Consider the following 17,833-nt stretch of genomic DNA (forward strand, 5'->3'; position numbering starts at 1 on the left):
GTGTGTGTGTGTGTGTGTGCATGCACATTTCTGCCTGTGAGCACAAGGATGTCAGAGGCCAGCCTCAAGTGTCGTTTTTCATGTGCCCTCCACCTTCTTTTTTCAGTCTTTTGCTGGCCTGGGATCTGCCAGTTAGGCTTGTTAGCTGGCCCGAGAGCCCCAGGGCCTGCCTGCTTCCACTTCCTTAGCTTCCTTAATGACTATAGGTACATGTCATTACGCCCAGCTTTTCCACGGGTTCTGCAGTCTTAACTCACATCTCACATGTGGTTGGTTCTTTACCCACTGAGACCTCGCTCCCTAGGCTCCTGTTCTTGCTCTAAACCTCAGCTTTAGAATTTCCAATGAGTAAGACAGCAGCAGCCCTGGGCCCCCAGGATGCTTTCCCTCTCCTGTTCCCCTCGCTTCTGAGCAGCAAGCCCTGCAAAGAGCGGACTGCAGGGTGGGAAAGGATCCTTAAGGCTGTAAAGGGGTCAGAAACAAGGCCGGAAGCAGAGACTCCAGGGTTGGGTGGGACGCTTGTGGCTGTGAATGGGACTCCACCCACAGCTACACCACAGGCAGCTGGAAGGATACTATGTTACCCAGGGCCTGGTCTCCAGAGACTCACTTTGCTGTGTTCATGAATGAAGAGCGGAGGAAGCTGGATTTTAGCTTTCAGTCTGGAGAGTGTGACTCTGCACAGTAGGAGTTGCTATTGGCTGCACGCTAACAGCTAAGTTGGCGTGGCTGACAGACGCTGTCGCTCTTTCTGTGTATACTCGTTTTATACTCTAGGTATTTGCATTCCTGTGATCTGCTACAGTGTGGTGTGTGAGTTTGCTGGGTTTGGGTCTAAGCTCTGCCGAGTGTTCTTTGACAAGGTGCAAGGCCCTCCACCCAACACTTAAGATCTGTCTGTCAAATACTAGCCGGACTTGGGAGAAAACTGGACATACACATCCATGTCATCTCGACTCTCATCCTCATGGTGTTTGGTGTCCACCTCACGAGTGATACTGTTTAATACATACACGAATCATTTTCAGATGAGTGTATATTAGATGCATATTTCTGAGACTACGAAAACGTCAGCTCTGATAGAAATTGGGGCTGGAGAGTGAGCTCAGTTGGCCAGATATGGAAGACACAGACACATGCTGGGCAGAAGCACCGATGGGAATTCTGGAGGGAACACGGAACCCTCAGTGGCTGGGGCTCAGAGTCAGAATGTGGCTGGGCAGGGTAGACTGAGAGGCCCGGTGGGGGTAACCGCTGGGCATCAACAACAGGGAGAAAGAGCCCAAGGGTAGACAGCCAACGGAGAAGTGACATGTTCAGTCTGGAGATTTTTCAGAGCCCATTCTGTGCAGAGGGAGCACTGGAGATGTAAAGAAAAATGGCCACTCCAGAGGGTGGTTGGTTGCCTAGAAGTGACATTTCAGATTATTCCGTAAGCAGAAAATCCATGCACAAACACACAGCTCCCCATATCCTGTCTCTTGGGGTTTGAGGGCAGACCTGCCCATTAGTCACACCTTTAGAAAAGCCATGCCCCTTATAGAGTTACAGGAGTGGGTGAGAGCCCACAGTCTGTCTCCATTGATTCTTGTCCTGCAGGCTCCCCTCCCATACCTTAGGATTCTGTGTGAGTGTCCTTCAGTGGGAGCCAGGTCTAAGCACACGTTATCAAAGAATGTTCTGAGACAGCATCCAAGGCTCATGCTCCTAACCTCGGAGACAACTCTAGCACTCAGTTCCACACAAAGTGTGTGAAAAAGAAATGCAGAGCAAACATCCTAGGATAGGTGTGGGGAGAAGAACTCACGAAACGCATTCATCCCTTTCCTCCTCTTCATTGTCATCATTTTAAAAAAGGAACGTTAAGCTCAACAGTAAGCATAATAATTACACTTATTTTTCTCACTTAATTGAGTGGTTGCCATGGTAACCTGAGAACTGAATACTCAGTGCCTTCAATGAACTATGGATACACATTTTTTTTTTTCATCTGTCAACGTTCCCCCACTATGGGACCCAGAAATGGAAGCATTTCATTTTCCCGGGTAAGAAAATTATAACGTGGCGCTGGATGGGTTTGAAATGTCATCAGGTTCAGCTCTGCAGCTGGCCTACGCTGGAGGAGGCAGCACCACCCTTCCAGAAGCCTCCTTTCTTGGCAAAGAGCTTCTGGAGGCCATCTCTAGAAACAATTCTGGTATCAGAGGGACAGAAGCCTGCAAAACACTGTAGTCCAGCACGTTTGTCTCCTCTCCTTCCCTTTGCCTCTGATCAGGCCCAGCATCTCTTTTTTGCCCTAATTGTTATTTTGGAGCAAGAGGGATGGTCACCCAAAGACATAAAGCAATTGTGTGATCCAGGCCGTTTGTTATTGGACTAACAGAGCTGAGCTCTGGCCTTCATTCAGTTTTCAAAGGAGAGAGCTGCCACTGGGCTGGCTCATAGTCAGGAGTAGACAGGGACACAGAGTGCTGCCTGTTGGCCTCCCCATGAAATGAAGAGAAATGAAGACAGTGCCTTCAGGGACGAGAACTTTTATACTTTACCTGAGATGCTCTGTTCATACCCAACCCATGCTTATGATCAACCCATTAGAATGTGGATTCCATGAACCATGAAGAGAAGGATTTAGCACTCAGCTTAAATAAACTAGCGCAAATCAATCAGTGGCGAGAAAAACAATTAAGAAAACCTCCCACTTGCAGAGATCAAGTTCATTTTCTTTCATTAAAATAGATTCATACTGCTGGCAAAAATTATCCTCTTAGCCGACCTCAGTAATATTTTCAACAGATTCAGTTTTTAGGCTTTAAACTCAGAGAATACTGTTGGTATTTTAATCAAACACAACTCCAAAGCAAACTTAAAAACTCCATCATCTTCAGTGGCTTCTCCAAGCTACTTAAACAATGTGCAAGGAAACATGTTTACTACTGAAGGAGATGACAACGTAGTGTGTGAATAGAGAGGCAACGAAGTAGCAAGTGTATTGTGACTCCATTCTACTTGCTCTTTTTTGTTGTCAGTTCTCTTACAGAGCAGTGAGTTTCACTAAGGCATTTTCATGTTTCCTCCCCCCCCTCATTGAGTCCCTCGACACCCACTCCCTACCCTTGGTTGCCCCCTCCTGCTTTCTTGGTCACATGTCACCATGCTTGCCCTCACCAGTCCCCTCAGATCTCTTCTTGATCTTCCTTCTAGCTTCATGACCTGCCTCCAACCTATAGATGTAAATATACAAATTAAAATCTAAGATCTACAGCTGGGAAAACTAACCCAGACATGTCTTTCTGAGTCTAATTCATTTTGTTGAGCACAAAGTTTTCCAGGCCCATTGCCTTTTTTCTACACATGCCATTTTTCTTTACAGCTGAATCAATTCCCATTGTGCACCACACTCATTTATCCAAACAACCTGTTGGTGGCCACCTATGCTGATTCCACACTTGCCCACTGAAGAATAATGCAGAAGTAAACATGGATACACAGGTGTCTCTTAGTCTGCTGACTTACAGTCCTTCTTGTGTCTATATACCCATGGATAGTATAGCTAGGTGATGCACGAGCTCTGTTTTTAGCTTTTCTGAGGAAAGTCCACACTGATTCCCATGGTGGCCACGCATGCTTACATTCTCACCAGGAGTGAGTGAAGCATCCTCCTCTTCCTCATCCTCCTCACCACTGTGGCTTATTTTCTTGGTGGTTGCCATTTTTGCTAGCATTATCATCACATACAAACACTTTGAAGACTTTCCCAAGTACGTACTGACAATTGTTTTCCTCTTTTGAGGATTGTCTACTTGGTTGGTTAACATATTTATGAGTGGAATAGTAGTTTTTCTGTTGTTTCTTAAATTTTTAAAAAATATATTCCAAATATTAGCCCTCTATCTATCTGATGCATAGTTGGCAAAACATTTTGTCTAATAGTCTTTAGCTGTCTCTTCACTCTAGTCATTGTTTCTCCACATAGAAGGTTTTAATTACAGGCAATCCCACTTGCCAGTCCTTGTGTCCTGTGCTGTCAGAGTCCTTTCCAGAATGTTTCTGTCTTCACCTCTGTCTTGACACATTCTTCCTGTTTTCTCCAGCCACTTTAAAGTGTCATGTCTTATGTGAAGATTTTTGAGCCCATCAACGTAGATTTTTGTGCTTAATAGGAGATAAGAGTTAACTTTATTCTTCTGTGTGTGTATAAGTCAACTTTCCCATCACTGCCAGTGGAACTACCTTTCCCCCACAATGTATGTTTTTGACACATTTGTCAAAGATTAGGCAGTTGTGGCTATGCGGCGGGGAGGGGTGGTGGTGGAGGTGGGTTACTTTTTGAGTCCTTTACTCGACTTCACTGGACTCCATGAATGTTTCCATGCCAGCACCACAGTGAAATGTTACCTACCCCAGGAAGAAGTAGTAACCAAGCTGTGTCATAATTTCCTGTAGTTATGCTATAATGTAGTCAGAAATGCATCAAGCAGTCTGCATTACCAACACCAATTGAACAAAAGCATCAAGCTGCATGCGGATATGGAGAACACAGGCACCTATAAGGGATGGAAAACGTATCAAAACCCAACCCTTACACCTCATAGGAATACATTATTTAATAGCCAGTCAATGATCACTGAAGGCCAGATATTTTAGGGGCCAGTGATAAAGAGATGAAGTTCCTGAATTCCTGTTCTGGTTTCTAGAGACAATGGAAATAGGAGGACAGATGTGGGATTAATAAACACCGTACCCAGAACAGTGGACGCCTCTGGGAGGCCCGAGGGTGTGACCAGAGCGTGATGCACAGAGCCGTCTGCCATTTGAGTTTTGTCTGGGCACTGCAGCATTGGCCGGACAGTGGGGCTGGCAGATGCTTTCCAGCTGTATGCAGTTTTATTTCATAACTCTGAAACCGGATAAGTGCTGTTTTGGTCTCACTCTCTGTAGTTCTTAGCCTCTCTGAAGCACCTAATGAAAACTGATTTGCTTTTGTTTCCTGGTTCCGCTTCTACAATTTTCTTTTGTTCCAGTAAAAACATGTTTGCCTCCTACAGACAACAGAGAGGTCAAAGGGAGATAAATGGAGGTGTTTGGGGCACAGGCTGTGTTTTAGAAAGCCTCTGTGCTTGGGAATGGCGCGATTCTTTCTCACCAACGCTTGATTTCTGACTCTAACCTGTCAGTTGTGTGGCCCTGGGGAGTCTCTCACCTCCAGTTTCCTCAGGTATACACTGGGGCAGCTTTCTTGTAAGGGTTAGCAACAGCACAATGTAAATCGTTGGGCATGGCACCTGCTTCATTGTGTGATCCAGACAGCAAGTACAGGTGCATTGTTTAATCTGCTGCCACCCCATAGCTATCCCTTGTCACTTTGAAGGTCTGGCTTCCATCTCTTGTACTTTGATGCCTTGTGTTGAGTGTCACCTCTTTGCTGAGGTCATCCATGTACCTGAACCTTCTGTCTAATGCTCTGCTCAGCCCCATTCCCTGGATCTCAAGCTCCCTTACCCCTGCTTGGCTTTTCCTTTGCTTATCACATCTGACAACGTAGAGAGTTTACTAACACATTATGCTTACACCTCACTGTGTGTCTTCCTTGCTGGGATGCAAGCTCCTGAGACGAGCCTCCTCATCTGCTCATTGAGTAGGTATCACAAGTACAACTTAAAATTTGTTCAGTGACTACATGAAGAGAGATTAGTAGGGACAGTTTTTAAAGATTCTTTTCTGGATTGTGCTCTTTCAATCTGAGTATTTGTCCTTTTCATGTCTATGGAGTTCTCAACCAGTCTCTGTTAAAGCGCGGCCTCTGCGCCATCTTCCTTCTTTCCGTCTGGAATGTTGAGAATGCATATGTCGGTTCATTCTATTCTCGGTGTCTACTGAGTTCTTCCTCATACTGGACGACTGCTCAGGCTTCCACTTTATTTTAAGGCAATTTCCTCTGCTCCATCGTCCTCTTTGAGTTGTGTTGGGCACCTTTTCAAACCGTTGGTGGAATTTTTTATTTCAGTAACAATTGCTTTCTTTGACACCGGTGTTTTAGCTACTTTTCCTGGTTCCTGCAACAACATCCAACAAAAGGGACTCGAGGAAGAAAGGAAGGAAGAAGGAAAAAAGGAAGAAGGAAGAAAGGAAGGAAGGAAGGAAGGAAGGAAAAAAGAAAGGAAAGAAGAAAGAAAGGAAAGAAGAAAGGAAGGAAGAAAGGAAGGAAGGAAGAAAGGAAGAGGAAAGGAAGGAAGGAAGGAAGAAAGGAAGAAGAAAGGAAGGAAGAAAGGAAGAAGAAAGGAAGGAAGGAAGAAAGGAAGGAAGAAAGGAAGAAAGGAAGGAAGGAAGGAAGGAAGGAAGGAAGGAAGGAAGGCAGGCTTTATCTTGACTCACAGCTCATGGGTTCACAGTGCACTGCCCATCAGAGAGTGATGGGGAGCTGATCGCATCGAATTCATAGTCAAGATGTTAGGAGAAGGCCATGAATGTTTGTGTTCAGGTAGCTTTCCCCATTTTATGTAGTCTAGGGCCAAAGGCTGTGGAATAGTGCTACCTTTCTTCATGGCGGGTCTTAAGAATGTCCCTCGCAGACACACACGGGGTCTAGCGTGGTCTCGCACAGGTGTGCCTAGAGACTTGTCTCCTAAATCGTTCCGGATCCTGTCAAGTTGACAATCAACTATCCCACCTACCATATTCATTTATTTCTTTTTCCTTTCTCTTCCCACTCTTTCTGGTAGCTGTTTCGCAGTTCCGCTTTATTTCTTTGAACATTTAAAATATTCCTATGTAAGACTCCGGTCTTTCTGAGAGGGGTTTCAATCTGTCTGGGGCGGGCCATTGAGTCGTGGTGACGACATAGAGGCTGACGTGGATCTGAAGGCCTATCCCGTTGCAGATGCCCACCTGACCAAGAAGCCGCTGGACCTTGTTCAGCAGTGGTGTAACTACAAGCAGCTTCGGAAAGGAGCCAATGAAGCCACCAAAACCCTCAACAGAGGTGTCTCTGAGTTCATTGTGATGGCAGCAGACGCTGAGCCCTTGGAGATCATCCTGCACCTCCCTCTGCTGTGCGAAGACAAGAATGTCCCCTGTGTATTTGTGTGCTCCAAGCAGGCTTTAGGGCGGGCCTGTGGAGTCTCCAGGCCGGTCATCGCCTGTTCGTTACCATCAAAGAGGGCTCTCAACTAAAGCGGCAGATCAGTCCATTCAGTGGTCTATTGAACAGCTCCTGGTGTAGGCTGTGGCCCTGCCCTCTCCTGTCTCCTCCCACCCCGAGTTTGTGTACCGTATTGTCTGTTAGCGTGAACTATTTTCAGCCAGTTTCTATCCTATTGTTCTACATCTGGGTTTTGTATTTTTATTTTATTTTTGCCTGAACAGCGTTGTTTTTCACCACCTCATCATCCTCTTCTACCATTTTTTAGTCTTCCTTTTAAAAAGAAATGAATGCTAGCTAAGACGGGCGAAAGGCAGAACGTCGCCATTGAACAACAGGAAGAACCAGGAGAAACTTAAGCAGGGATAGTGGATACTGTCACCTGCAAACTTCCTCCACTGCGCAGGGCAGGATGACAGTGACAGGGGTCCCTTGTGCCTTTGATGTAAGATCTCCATAAATGTTACCACCACTGATGAACGTCCTTTGGGTAGCAGTCCCTCCCACCCCTTATCATTTGAAGACATTTGATGTCAGGCCTATGTCCCGGTGCCCTTTATTAACGTCCCGTGTGTTTTGATGTGTGCAGCCTTACATTCTCCCATATCTGAGGCAGTAACAGCTCAAGGGGATGCTGGGGAAATCCTGGCTGTCTGTCTGGATTTTACAGCCAAGACAGTGCCAGCAGGAAGCATCCTCTCCTCGGTAAACGGGGATTTCTTGTGGGAGCCGTTGGATACCCTGTTCCTCCCACAACATGGGTCAGGTGTATTCTCCCTCACACAAAGAAAGTGGTAACACGTTCATCGTTGAGCGTCCTAAGAAATAAATGTCCATATTTCGTTTTAAATAAATAAAAAAAAAAGACTTCAGTGTTTACTGTCATCACTAGCTCTTGAGGATGAGAAGCCTCCCACTTGCTATTGGCTTTCTTGCCATGGCTCATCTGTTCATGTCGTCTATAAATTTTAGATGCACACTATGAGTGGTGGCCATTTGCTTTAGCTGAGGCTTTAAGGGTCAGCAAATGAAAAGTTTCCAACACTATCCCCAGCTTGGCTTTCCGGGGTAGGATGGGAGGCAATACACTAAGATTATTAGAAAATGTGCCACAATTAGACATCTATATCACCTTCTCCAAGGCCCAAGGGACATCATGGAAGATGAGGGGGTGCTGTAGAGCAGTCTTCCACTCATGACGTGGCCATGGCACTCCTGGACTCAGCAGCTATGGTTACTTGTGAAGATTGGATGGGTCAAGATCCTGTCATGGAGTAGGAGAAAGTTCACGAGGCCCCGCCCCTTCATGAGGACATGTAGGCAGTTAGTAATTGTTGGAGGCGAGACACCTTCTTCACTGCTCTAGGTGGTGAGTGCAAATGCTATTGTAAATTGTCGCGCGCCCAATGTCCCACCAGCAAGAACGACGCGCGGCAACAGGATTCTTCTGCGAGCAAGCCTTTACTGTGTTACAGCTCTTCTTAGCACTACAGCTCTTCTCAGTGTTACAGCTCTCTTAGTGTTACAGCTCTCTTGAACAGGGACTCCGAGCAGCAAAGTCGCTCGACTTATATACACAACAGTATGCTAATTATCTCTCAGGGATTGGTGGGGCATGGATCCCCCCACTACTTGTCCTCCAGGGATTGGCGGAGAATGAATCACCTCATTAGCATATTAACAGTCAACTGACACCTGGTGCATTAACTGCACATGTGCAGTACCGCTGTTCACCACTAGAGGGAGCCCTAGCAAGGGGACAAGCCTGCACATGCGCAGTAAGTTGTCGACATCCAGACAAGGCTGGATGTCGGCACCATCTTTGTTTCGCCGCACCGCTCTCTTCAGTAAATGTCCCCTACCCTATGTGAGCAACCATAGTCATATTTGTATCGTCAAAATAAAACAACAAAGCATGAAGGTAAAAGAGGGCTAACACGTGTAATCAACAGGCATGGGGTAGGTCAAGAAGGGTAACGGGGTAGGTACAACCAAAATTCACTGAGGGCATGGTACAGAAACCACACAGTGAAAGCCATTGATATGCATAATTAGCATATGCTAATGAAAGTACCATAACCAAGAAAGAGCATCCTATGGTCCATCCCCACTCTGACCCCTGTCCGTGTGACTGTGGGCCAATGACTCTACCTGTGAAGTAGAAACCATAATCCTACCTGCGGAGATGCTGTGGGAAGCTAGCCCGACAGTCAGCGCAGAGCCAATGGCTTAGTTTTCCATGTAGTACAAGCTTAATAACTGTCACCAGGTTCTACAAATGCATGGTGACCATCCTGTGTTATTCACCTGTCAATAATGTCATGGTTTGTCAGGGAAGGAACTTAATTTACACACACACACACACACACACACACACACACACACACACACACACACACGTGTGTGTGTGGATACTGTGGGCAGACACATTTCCTCCAGTTGTGACATAAATAAGAAATGGGGGCAGAAGCCATCATAGGAACCCACTTGGCTCTCCATCACTTCTGAGAAGCAGTGACAAGAGTAGGCACGGAGTCTAAGATGTTATCTTTAAGGGAAAAAGAAGAGACTTAAAGCCTAATTAGGGAGGTAGATCATTTCCTGGCTAGTTTGGATCATTACAATATAGCAGTAGAGGAAGTTCTTGCCGAGAGGAAAATGACCCAGATAAATTTCTTCAGGTTTTTCCCCCAAAAGGAGCATACATTTTTGCTTGTTGGCCATGTTTTCCTGGGGCATCACTCCCTGCGGAGTTAGATGGAGAACAGCTACAGCCCTGGCCATGGCTGATGCCCAGCTGTGTTCTTCACTGTTGACTGGGAGGGTGGAATGCCTTCGTTACTTTTCTCATTGTTCTGACAAATGTCAAGACCAGAAGCCAAAGGGAGGAGAGGTTTATTTTGACCCAGGTTTGGGATCTGTCATAGGCAGAGAGGCGCAGTGGAGGCTGTGCTCTGGGGCTGTGGTGATGGCAGCATCAGGCAGTTCCTTTGAATTTTGGAGAATTTGTGGGCTGGGGAGCAGGGGGTTGCTGTTCAGTAACTTCCTCTTCTCTTTTCATTCAGGCTGGGATGGCAGATGGTGGAACAGTGCTTCCTTTACTCCGATCTCTCTGTCAGGAGATCCCTTTGCCCAGAGGTGTGGCTTACTCCTGCCCTCTGCACTTATTAATCCACTCAACTAGATAAAACTAGCCACCATGGCGCATAGGCAAACTCTTGGGTGAGAGGAGCTTATTTGCATCGGAAGGAGTTTTCATCCTAAGGCCCTTCCTTCACTGACTGCTTTGGGTCTGTGGATGAGGGAAGGTGAGAGACCCAAGTGCAGCTAAAGGCTGTGGGTGACCGTGCCTAACATGAGACCCATTATTAGTGACCTGTGAAGACCCCACAAAATGAAAACTTCTGTGTTTGTATTCATAAAACACAAAGACTAAAATGAAAAACATTTAAATAGAAAACACTTGTAGGTTTAGTTACCTGGTTGTCATAATCCGATCCTGTGTCAACAATCTCTCCAGCATCAAACATCATGGAAGGGTCAAGGTCACTTGAATCTACATTTAAGAAAGACAACAGTTAGCCGATGGTCTCCATCTGTGTTTTTCACACTTATGCATCCCTCCATCTGCCACGATCTATGTCTGGGCTGGTGTTAGAGGACGCAGACTCTCTGGACCTGGTCCCAGCCCTCAGAAGAACAAGCTCCAGAGGAGGCTAATTTGTTGACAGCAAGATTCAGAGACCAGAAAGTGTGAGGTTCTAAAGCCAGTTTACAGATATAAATCTGATTGATAAATTAAAAGCTTCAAGAGTTTTGATTTTAACGGATTACTGGGAGTTGTGACTATGCTAACCACAGGGGTTTGGATGCTGGGAATGTGAGCAGAGTCCACAGCAGAGAGCCAAGATAGACAGCCACTGATGGAGCTAGCCATGGAGGCAGAGAGAAGGCCGGGGACAGAGAGTAGCAGGAGGTAGTGTTGCCTGGTGCCTGGTGCCAGCTTCATATTTTTATTATTAGCACTACCTTCTCCCTTCCTTCACCCCCCTTTTGGAGGGTAGACCCTACTTTTTAGTTCAGGCTGGCTTTGAACTTGTGAAACTGCAGCTTCAAGCTCGAATGGGATTGAGGTGTGTGCCACTATAGGTGACTGATCCATTCTGATTATGGCTAACACTACTCTGCCAAACTGAGAAAGTTCTTGCCTTTAGACTATTGTTTGTGGTTTTATCTTTCTATTCTTCTGGGACAGAGTTTGTCTGTCCCAGGATGATCTGAGACTTGGAGCAGGTGTCATCGTGTGATAGGGATGACAGACCTGGTGTCCATTTCTCCTCTTTCTCCCTCACATGGCTGACAACACACTCCAAACAGGACAACCCAAACTGCCTTTCAGTGCAGTGCGCTATGCAGGTGAGAACCCGAGGGTGTGGTTGCCCATTCACATTCTGAGACAAGGAGGGACAATAAATGCATCCCAGTGAAGCTCCTTGCAGGGGTTGTGAAACATCTGGGGTAGAATAACAGAGTCTAGTTCAAGCCAGGACAATCATGTTTCTCTTCTGGGTGGCTTTTGTGGACGGCAGTGTTAACAATAACACAAACGTATTCAGTTTTCATTAGTCTCCAGTGTGAATGCTGTCTACTCGACTAGTCAAGTGGAGGAAGGTGTGTGGGCAGAGGTGTTTTCCCAGTCTCTGACTTGCCTCTGAGTGATTCCTTTGGAGTCCGCAGGAGCGGAACACACAGCGGCAAGGGGTCCCTTGTCCTACTTAGTTTGTTAAATTGGAAACCACTCTTCCAACTGTTTTCAGAAAGTACAATTTGAAGGGCCCTTTAACAACCCAGTGAGTGGGAGCCATGTACTAGCTCTTGAGACAGCAGCAAATTCATTAGAAAATAGTTTTCAGTAACATCAGAATGAAAAGACTTTTGATTAAAATGAACTTCCTGCTTAGGAGGAAGAGGAGATCAATTATCCTTCCTAATCAAGGGCCTTGACAGAAATCTTACTGTATCACTAAGGGATGGCATTTCTTGACACACTGTTGCCACTGGCAACTGCAGCATTAATATAGCTCAGATGAGAGACACAGTGTATCATTATCAGCTCAGATCATGATTGAACAGCTATTTAAAAAAAAAAAACCACTGGTTTCTCAGTTTTCTAGAAATGAGGACTTTACTAATAGCCCAAGGCTTAGCAAATGAACTGGGGAGACAACCACAGGCTGTTGCTCCCGTTTGGACTACCTCAGTCAACACACTGGCCCATGAACCAGCGGACATGATTTTCTTCCTCACAAATGACCACAGGATTCAGTTATTTGGTCGCATGGATTTCATCTCTCCCTCTTTTGAGGTTTTCAGTTTATCTTCAAACTGAAATATATCCTTTTCTTCAGTAACAAAGAAAGGTCTAAGCTGAATGACTCCCTACCAGAACATGTGGTGTCATTTGTTACAATGTAGGCTGGTCTTCCATAACATTACCTTCAGGTCTTTCATTTAAGTGGCAGCCAGAGACAAAGGACTTTAAAGGGTGGCAGAGGTGAACTGAATCCTATTACTTATGGGGACAGTGTCATAGATGTCAATCTAAAGTTGCTGGAAGACACACTTGGCACTTGGTGCGCCAAAGACCCTGCTGCAATAGGGCCTTCTGAAGGGCATATGTGACCGAGACTCTTCTACCTTTCTGGCTGTTTCTCTCAAGAGGAGCAATACCTCCTGTTCCGATCTCAGTCAAACCCTTAGGATTATGTTTCAAGGTAGAATATAGAAAACACAACTTAAAAATTATAGGCATTCTGCTCACAGGCGCTGAATGACTGGGGATGAACCAAAGGGCTTGTGCGTTTTCTCTCAACACATGCTGTCCTGGGTTCTCTCTGTGCACACTTTGTACTTCCTGTCACACTGATTTTGAGACTCCCACTCTTATGCCACAGGCATGGGGGTGTTATCTGTATTATCCCAAGTGAGAAGAGAAGGGATGGTTCTTCAGTGCCTCTAGCTTAGGGATGGAGAGAGGTCAAGAAAGAGGAAAGAATTAGGAGAGATGGATCTGGGGGAAGAAGGGCAAGCTATTATTTAAGACATGGTGTCTCCACGGACAGACCCATGACTCTAGCTAGCTGCATATGTAGCAGAGGATGGCCTTGTTGGGTATCAATTGAAGGAGAAGCCCTTGGTCCTGCCAAGGCTGGATCCCCCAATGTAGGGGAATGTCAGGGTGGGGAGGTGGGAAGGAGTGGGTGGTTCGGTGGGGGAACACCCTCATAGAAGAACGGGGAGGGGGGATGGGATGGGGGTTTATGGACAGGAAACTGGGAAAGGGGGTAACATTTGAAATATATATTTAAAAAATCCAATAAAAAACAAAGGACATGCTGTCTCCCCATGAGTCTCCGTGGTCGTTGCAAATGCACAGCTCATATGCAGTATTCTCAGTGGGACAGATAACCCCTTTACCCACAATCTCTTTACCAAAACCCTTATTCCAATGGCCTGAGAACGCAAGTACTCTGTCTCCTCTTTCTAGATAAGGAAATACAAGCCCATGGATGACAGAGTGGTGCATAGTTAGGTAGAGATGGATAGCTCTGCTGCAAGAACTAAAGGGCTCCACAGAGGAGGGGCTCTGAGGAAAGGTGCAGAGGTCATGGGCCTGCTGCACAGAGAAAAAGGCAAAAAAGCCCCAAATACACACTGGGGCTCAAGGTGAGGAGCTGGTGAACCCATGAGATGTCAGCAGAGGTGGGCAGCTAGAAAAGAAAGGCTTTATATACTATATCTGTGAGGCTCGCACTGAGTCTCTCTCTCTCTCTCTCTCTCTCTCTCTCTCTCTCTCTCTCTCTCTCACACACACACACACACACACAGAGAGACAGAGACAGAGACAGAGGGAGGGAGGAGATGGAGGGAGGGAGGTAGAGAGAGAGAGGGAATATACATCCTCGCCAAGTCTTGAAACTATCACTCTTAAATAGAAGCACAGAAGAGGATCTGGTCCTTTAAGATGATGCTGAGGAGCTGGGACATAGGAAGCATATATGGGGACAGGTGTTCAGTGTGACTGGAAGAGAAGGTGGGAAGGCCAGAGGCAGGGACTAAGTCAATCGGAGAACTCCAAGAATAATGTAGTGAGGGGTGGAGGTGATGCTATACTGAGCATGAGACAGCTGAGGATTCTGGGTGTTTAGATATGGGAAGGGCAATGGTACCCAGACTGCAGAAGTCACAGGAGGTGGGACAGTTAGAGTGGCATTCTCTGAGGTTCTCAGTAACCTCTTGTAGCAGGGTTACTGACAGGTAGGGGAGCCTCAAAATGGAAGATGTCAAGGCTACCAATGCTGTGAAAGCAGAGAAGGAACTGTGGATTTCCGTGGTGCCCTCATGGAATGCCAACTGATCGGTGGTGAGAGCAGGAACACCTCTGGCTAACTCTGGAAAAGAGGTGACGTGGTTTACACTCGTCCCCTGCTGAGGCTCATTCTGGGACGTTAGTGCTGGTGCCAGAACTTTTTAAAATTTGTTTTGTTTTGGCCTCAAGATGTTCAAAGTAAAGCCAGAACCTTCTGTTTTCAGAGTGGCTGATTTACCTGACTATAATGTGAACATAGACAGTACAACATCAGCCAATCAATCAACCAATCAATCATCAATGCACATCGATCAGATATAGTTAATATCTGATGTCTATAGCACTTTCTCATCTCGCCTGTACATAATTCACTATCAGTCAATCATTGACATCAATCATCTAGATAAATCTATTACCTATTTGTAGCTGTTTTTCTCTCATTTATCTATCATCTATTTTCTATTTTATATATATATATCTGCATCTCTTTATCAACTATTATCTATCATCTATCAATGTATCCATCTATAAATCCATATCTAACTATTTTGCAGTGTAGGGAACTTAACTAGGGCCAAGCACACGCTAGAGACGCTTTATACCACGGAACTCTTTTCTCAGCTCCCAAACCTTTATTTTTAAACCTAATTACCTGTTCTCAATTCTTTTGCATTGTGATCTCATAAAGTAAAACCTCAAAGTCCCAGGCTTTAAAGCAAAATGTTGAGAGTCATTTACACAAAATGATTACTCCAGAAAAAAAGGCGGGGAGGGGGACGGACAGACAGACAAAGACGCATGGAGAGTGTAACCATGTGAGGTATGGGTCCTCTCTCAAGTGTCCCATGACTGTAGGGTTGAGGGCTTAGAAAAGAAGGGGGGAAATGACCGTAGAGCTATGGGGTGGGATGGGTGTAGCTACCAGAGGAGGCGGATGCTCTCTCTGGGCAGAACAAGACAGAGTTGTGCAGATTAGAGGGACCTGAGGACTATAACCTGCTATAGTTACACGAAGTATGAGGTAGGCTAGATTTCTTCCTACTATGGAGACACAGGTGCTGTGTTACATCCCGGTGATTAGGGATTTCTATGTACTATGACAAGAAAAGCATCAGCAAATTCACAGGGACAGGTATTTAGCCTTTCCCTTCTGTTTAGTTTTTAATCTTTATTTTCGAATAAGAAAGTTTGAGCCCAAGGATAGGGCTTCTGTGCCCAAGCTTCAGCCAGGATAAAAGTCCTGGCTCGTTTGTAGTTGGTTGTGGTGCTCTGATGCCAAGGGGCGTGGAGACTTACCTGTCGGAGCCTCTTTGTTTGGAAATAACTTGTTGTCGACGGCCATGCTGATGTCATGGAACACTGCGTCTTCATCTCGGTCAGCATCGAACTGGGGGAAACCGAGACAGACAAGTTTGCAACGTGAGACACATGATCGAGCTGAGTCTAAAAATGTGCGTGTGTCGTTCAGTTGTGTCTAGGAGGCGGTGGGAGTTAAAGCAGCTGCGTCTTTAACCAGATCGTTAGAGAGTCTCTTAATTTAGATCTCTGGCCACACGAGGCAGGGCAGTAGGAAGAAAATGTTCAGTCACCGAGGCTAAGAAAAGTGGGCAGCCTTTTCTCAATGTATAAAGCAAGCTCTGAAAACATAATTGAAATTTACTTAGGTTTTCTGACTTACTGTTTCTAATAACAAAGGAAAATATATAGTTATAAACAATAGCGGTAAAGATTTCCTATTCTCTATCTATCTATCTATCTATCTATCTATCTATCTATCTATCTACCTACCTACCTACCTATCATCCATCCATCTATTATTTATTTATTGTGTGTACATCGCATGTGAGTATGCACAAGTATATATAGGTGTGCATGCATATGTGTGTGCATGCATGTGCAGGCTGTAAGTTGATGTTTGGTGTCTAGGATTTCTTTGAAACCTTTACTCTGTGTGTGTGCATGTGTGTGTGTGTGTGTGTGTGTGTGTGTGTGTGTGTGTGTGTGTGTGCATGTTTATGGTCTGGTATTTTCATCTGTGTGTAGAAATAAGAGGTCAACCTTAGATGTGACCCCTCATCTTCTACCTTGCTTGAGACATGCTCTTATGTCTGTTACTGCATGTACCAGTCTGTCTCGTGAGCTCTCAAAAAACACCTAGATTAGCAAAGGGAGTTACAGAGGTGGGCGCAGAACTGGGTATCACCAAGGTGTACACAGCCACCCACATTTTCAGTGGTCTTTGTTTGACCATGGAATCAACAGGCTTCACAAACCTCCTTGGGGGTAGTCTTCTCCAGCCATCAGTTACCTCTCTTACCATCAGTTATCTGAGATGTACCAGCCCGGTGGGAAGGTGTCAACTCAATCCTCCTTCAGGAGCTCACCTTTAGTTAAACTAGAGAATGAGTCTGAAGGAAACTGTTATTAACATTGATTCAGCTTCCTAGTTCCCCTGAGTGCTGTTTTCTAACCATCAACTCCAATTCAAGGTTGAGAAATGGTCTCTTCTCCCTATCTCAGGCAGGGAGTTTCAACCAAAACTCTCCCAGGACCTTCCTCCCCTGCCACAGGAGGCCCCTCAGATTCAATAGCCAGCCCCTCATCTTGGAACACATCTGTGCTAGCAATCTGCTAGTGAGCCAGTGATAGGCAGATTCCTGGGGTTTGCTGGCCAGCCCCAGATGCCAGTGAATGATCCTGTCTCAAAAATAAAACCACAGATGGGTCAGCGGGCAAGACCACTGTTCCAGATGACCTGGGTTTGATCTCAAGCACCCACATGACATCTCAAAACCATCTGTAAGTCCAGTCCCAGGCTACCTCATGCCCTTTTTGGCCTCCACATGCACAGCCCTTATGTGGTACACACATATACATGCATGCAGAACACCTGCACACATGAAATAATAATAAATACATAAATCTAAAAAACAAAACCAAACCAACAAGGTGAATGGCTCCTGAGGAATGACATCATCTGTCTCCCACATACATGAACACACACATGTATATTCACACACAAGTACAAGCACACATACATGTGCACGCACAAGTACATGCACATGCCTAAACACACTTACACATGCTCTCTGTTACATGTGTGAAAATGCCCCTCTAAGTCAAAGACTGCTTAGTGTTCTTGTTTTGTAACTTCTCTGTTCTCTGGATAAAAAATGGTAACAATTGCATTAAAACTGTAGTACTTCAAAGACTCACAGTGCTGCCAGTGAAGCCTGCAGACAGCAGTGGTGAATTTGGGGCCGATGGAATCGCTTTGCAGGGTTGGGTTTTAAGAGCTTCATAATCCACCATAAAACCTGAAAGAG

At 45.6% G+C, this 17,833-nt stretch overlaps 1 protein-coding gene and 1 pseudogene across 3 annotated transcripts in view; one reads left to right on the forward strand and one right to left on the reverse strand.

Moving 5' to 3' along the window:
• The window catches only part of Ak5 (adenylate kinase 5), a 188,625-nt gene that overhangs the window by 57,148 nt on the left and 113,644 nt on the right, over positions 1 to 17,833 (reverse strand). For both annotated transcript variants that reach the window (NM_001108951.1, XM_087629520.1), the window contains 2 exon segments: positions 10,618 to 10,694; positions 15,804 to 15,894. In NM_001108951.1, the coding sequence (NP_001102421.1) occupies positions 10,618 to 10,694; positions 15,804 to 15,894 (168 nt within the window).
• LOC147996625 (NHP2-like protein 1) lies at positions 2,083 to 8,010 on the forward strand (annotated as a pseudogene). The gene is made up of 2 exons (XR_015672881.1): positions 2,083 to 2,197; positions 6,842 to 8,010. The product of XR_015672881.1 is annotated as an NHP2-like protein 1 (transcript).

Source organism: Rattus norvegicus, chromosome 2, assembly GCF_021556685.1.
Source record: "Rattus norvegicus strain SHRSP/BbbUtx chromosome 2, alternate assembly SHRSP_T2T, whole genome shotgun sequence".
Lineage (NCBI taxonomy): Eukaryota > Metazoa > Chordata > Mammalia > Rodentia > Muridae > Rattus > Rattus norvegicus.